This window comes from Trypanosoma conorhini, assembly GCF_003719485.1.
Source record: "Trypanosoma conorhini strain 025E chromosome Unknown Tco_14.4_contig_01062, whole genome shotgun sequence".
Taxonomy (NCBI): Eukaryota; Euglenozoa; class Kinetoplastea; order Trypanosomatida; family Trypanosomatidae; genus Trypanosoma; species Trypanosoma conorhini.
Window position 1 is genome coordinate 1 of NW_021705157.1, and position 4144 is coordinate 4144.

General features: G+C 62.4%; 2 protein-coding genes across 2 annotated transcripts, besides 3 other annotated features; both read left to right on the forward strand.

Moving 5' to 3' along the window:
* The first annotated feature begins 547 nt into the window (after positions 1–547).
* Positions 548–584: a microsatellite.
* A 533-nt stretch (positions 585–1117) lies between these two features.
* Positions 1118–1136: a microsatellite.
* Positions 1137–1340: 204 nt separating this feature from the next.
* Tco025E_09316 (putative histone deacetylase) lies at positions 1341–2711 on the forward strand (the record flags this gene model as incomplete). Its single annotated transcript, XM_029376136.1, has 1 exon — positions 1341–2711. One exon carries the CDS (start codon positions 1341–1343, stop codon positions 2709–2711), a length of 1371 nt encoding a protein of 456 aa, XP_029223749.1.
* An 80-nt stretch (positions 2712–2791) lies between these two features.
* Positions 2792–2810: a microsatellite.
* A 183-nt stretch (positions 2811–2993) lies between these two features.
* Positions 2994–3842, forward strand: Tco025E_09317 (EF hand; the record flags this gene model as incomplete). Its single annotated transcript, XM_029376137.1, has 1 exon — positions 2994–3842. One exon carries the CDS (start codon positions 2994–2996, stop codon positions 3840–3842), a length of 849 nt encoding a protein of 282 aa, XP_029223750.1.
* Positions 3843–4144: the final 302 nt, after the last annotated feature.

Below are 4144 nucleotides of genomic sequence, written 5' to 3' on the forward strand. Positions count from 1 at the left end.
ATGTACGACAAGGACCAGGACGGGCTGCTGAGCATGGATGAGTTCGCGCGGCTTGCCCTGGGCGTGGGGGACGTGGGCGACGTGGACGCCGGAAGGCGGCTGTTCCGAAGCATTGACGCGAATGGAAGCGGCGTCGTCGACCTCCACAGGTTTTTAACCTACCGCATTCGCATGCGGTACAGTTAGTTGGGGACGTTGCTGGATGGCCCCGAGTGGGAGAGCGGCGGGTGAAGGGCAAGTTGGGAGGGGGGTATCCGCGTGCGGGGCGGCTGAAGGCGGGGGCGGACTGGGTGGGTCCACATGTTTGGACCGTTTGCCGCGTGTGCGTCTCTTTTACGTGTGTCTGTGGTCGCATTAGTATTTAACATGTGTCTGCAACGCAATTGCGGTGGTGTTGAATTGCCTTTTGGCCCCGTGGGTTGGTGGCCTGGCCGCAGCTTGTGTGGGGGCGTTTGTTCCCCTCTCTCATCGTTGCAGTTTCACTTTTTTTTCTTTTTGTCATTTTCCTTTTTTTATACTCCTGCGTGTGTGTGTGGGTGTCAGAAAGGTGCAGCGTGCTGTGTGCGGTTTGCTTGTTTTTGTGCGCGGCTGGCGAGAGTGGAGGGGACTCGTGTGGCCCGTCGAAGTGCTTTTCTCGCTCTTGTTACGTCCACGGCTTGTGGCATCCTCCGTGGCGCGGGTTGAATGCCCGCTTTTCCCCGGGAAGCTTTGCATCGCGGTGGGCCTGCTTTGTCCTTGTGTTTGTGTACACGCATATGCGGCGAAATATTTTGGATGAAATGTGTGCGATGCGTGCGTGCCTGTGAATTTCTTTGCGTGGTATATTTTGCGGCTGCTTCGCCCCTGACCTCCCCCCGCGGGCTCCGGAACGGGTCGCTCGCCGGGCTGCAATGAAGTGGTGGGTGTGTTTCGCGCTGCCGCGCCTCCGCGCATGCGCTGGCCGCTTTCTGGTGGGCCGCCGCGTCGTAGGGAGACGGATGGGGGCCGCCCCTTCCGACGGGACACGCGGGGTGGGGGGCCTGTGCTTCGTTCACGTGCAAGTTTGCTTTGCCTGCTTTTGGGCCACACCGACCGTTTTGATGCTGGGCGGTCTGCGTGAACTGCTTTGGTTTCCTTCCTTTCTCTCTCTCTCTCTCCCCCCCCTACTCCTTTTTTTCTTCCTTGCTTTCCCCGTGCTGTGGCCGATGCGCTGGCAGCGCAGTTCCTCTTTCTTCTTCTGGTTCCTTGTCTTTTGCGCCGTCCCTGGCCGGCCCCGCGGCAGCCTGCGTGTCTGCGGTGGTTGTGGGCGGCAGGCAACAGCCACATAAACTGCGGGCGGCGCATGCCTGTGACGCCTGCCGATGCCGACCGCTGACGATGGTGGGGCCGCCGCCGCGACGGATGGAGCTGAGCGCCCAGCCACGAGAAAGACGACGCCACCACTGACTACGGCAACAACTATTTCAGCTGCGTCTCCGCGAGTATTATACTTTGTTGACGAGTCCACGACGGCCATTGCGTACGCCGAGGGGCATGTGATGCGTCCCTCTCGCGTTCGCGTGCTGCACTCCCTTGTTCGGTCGCTCGGGCTGGACGCGCACATGACGATATGTCAGCCCCACCCGGCGACCCCGCAGGATTTGCGAGGGTTTCATTGCTCCGCCTATGTTGAGTGCCTGCAGAAAGCACCCGTTATTTGCGGCAACCCGCTGGATGCGGTCTCGCTGTCGTACCAAAAGGCGTTTGCGGTGCCGGTCTACTCGCGTGACGGGGACTGTCCGCTGTTTCCCGAGGTGTGGAAGATGGTGGCAAGTCAGGCCGGTGCCTCGATTGCGTGCGGGGAGGCGCTCTGCCGCGGTGAGGCGGACGTGGCCATCAACTGGGCTGGCGGCATGCACCACGCTGCGGCCTCCCGCGCAAGTGGGTTTTGTTTTGTGAACGACATTGTCCTCTGCATCCACCGGCTGCTTCGTCGCTTTCAGCGGGTGCTCTACCTGGACCTCGACGTCCACCACGGGGACGGCGTGGAGGCGGCCTTCTACGGCAACGCACGGGTCATGACGGTTTCGCTGCATCAGTTTGGCAACGGCTTCTTCCCCGGCACCGGCAACTACGGCGGCCCCGAGACGGCGGGGAGCTTTGCGGTCAACGTCCCCCTCACCGCACGCACGGGCGACGCCACTTACTGCCTGTTCTTCCGCACCGTCTTAACTGCCGTCGTGCGCTGCTTTGACCCTGAGGCGGCCGTCCTCCAGTGCGGGGCAGACGCCATCGTCGGCGACCTCATCGGCCGACTCAACGTCACAACCGCCGCCCACGCCCAGTGCCTGGCGGAGGTGCTGCGGCTCCGGCTGCCCACGGTGCTGCTCGGGGGCGGCGGGTACCACGTCTTCAACACGGCACGCTGCTGGGCGATTGATACGGCCACGGCGCTTGGGCGGCTGCTGCCGTGCTACGTCCCCCGCCACGACCCCTACTACGAAGAGTACCGTCGGGAGTGTGCACCCCACCGACCGAGGATGCACGTCTGCCTGGATCCGGAGGTTGACCGGCCGCTCACGCTGCACAGCGCATGGGGGGAGTGGCGCAAGCTGTGCCAGAGCCTCCAGGCACAGATGCGGTACGCTCGTCTTGTGCGAGAGTCTTTCCTCCGCGCCGTCGCCGAATCGACGGCTAAGAGGTGTAGGGAGACCGTTGATATTTCTGCTGGTGAGGAACGCGATGAAGCGTGAGGCGGCGCTGCGGCACACGGAGGCACCCTGCTCAGGGGATTTGGAGGGAAGAAGAGAGGGATCAAGTTACATGCGCACACAGAGAGAGAGAGAGAGAGAAATAAGCCAAGAAATGAACTGGGAGGAAGGGGCGAGTGTGGGGGAGCCTGACGTGTTGCTCGACTACGCCGAATATGTGTCTGCCGCCGCCCTCTCCATCTCTTCCCCTCGTAAGTTGGCAGGTTGGGGGGCCCGCCCCTCTCTTTTTCCAAGGAGACGTTTGACCCCGCCCAATAGTTGCCCATGCCTCCTATTATCATGGCCACGGAGTGCAGTGAGGAGTTGCGCTGCGCCCTTTGCCTGGACTCTTGGCAGGACCCGGTGGAGCTGGTTCCGTGCGGGCACATCTTCTGCACGAAGTGCGTCAAGGGCGTGTACACGTGCCCCATCTGCCGCGAGCCCGTGACCGGGAGTAAACGGCCGAACCGCGTCCTTGTGAACCTTGCGCTGGCGGTGCCTGTAAAGTGTAGCGCGTGCGGCTGGACCGGGACGCGTGAAGGGGGCAGCTCCCACACGTGCAGTGCGGGCACGGACGTGACTGCTGTACCCGCTGCCTCTGCGGCAGGCCCGAAGTACGCCGTGATGGAGCCGACGGGCCAGGACCCCTGGCGCCAGTTTGGCCTGTCGCGTGAGGAGTACGACCAGATTATGGCGTTGTTTGTCTTCTTCGACGCCGACGACAGCGGTGGGCTGGACCGCAGCGAGGTTGGCCGCCTCGCGCGGTGGCTCAACTTTGCCCGCAGCGAATACGATATTGACCGCATGTTCCGCGAAATGGACGCGGATCGCAGCGGCACTCTCTCTCTCAATGAGTTCCTCGCGTGGCTGTCGCACAACCGGCCCGATCCCAACGCCCTTTACGGGCTCTCGCAGTCGGAGTACAACACCATCATGATGCAGTTTCGCATGTACGACAAGGACCAGGACGGGCTGCTGAGCATGGATGAGTTCGCGCGGCTTGCCCTGGGCGTGGGGGACGTGGGCGACGTGGACGCCGGAAGGCGGCTGTTCCGAAGCATTGACGCGAATGGAAGCGGCGTCGTCGACCTCCACAGGTTTTTAACCTACCGCATTCGCATGCGGTACAGTTAGTTGGGGACGTTGCTGGATGGCCCCGAGTGGGAGAGCGGCGGGTGAAGGGCAAGTTGGGAGGGGGGTATCCGCGTGCGGGGCGGCTGAAGGCGGGGGCGGACTGGGTGGGTCCACATGTTTGGACCGTTTGCCGCGTGTGCGTCTCTTTTACGTGTGTCTGTGGTCGCATTAGTATTTAACATGTGTCTGCAACGCAATTGCGGTGGTGTTGAATTGCCTTTTGGCCCCGTGGGTTGGTGGCCTGGCCGCAGCTTGTGTGGGGGGCGTTTGTTCCCCTCTCTCATCGTTGCAGTTTCACTTTT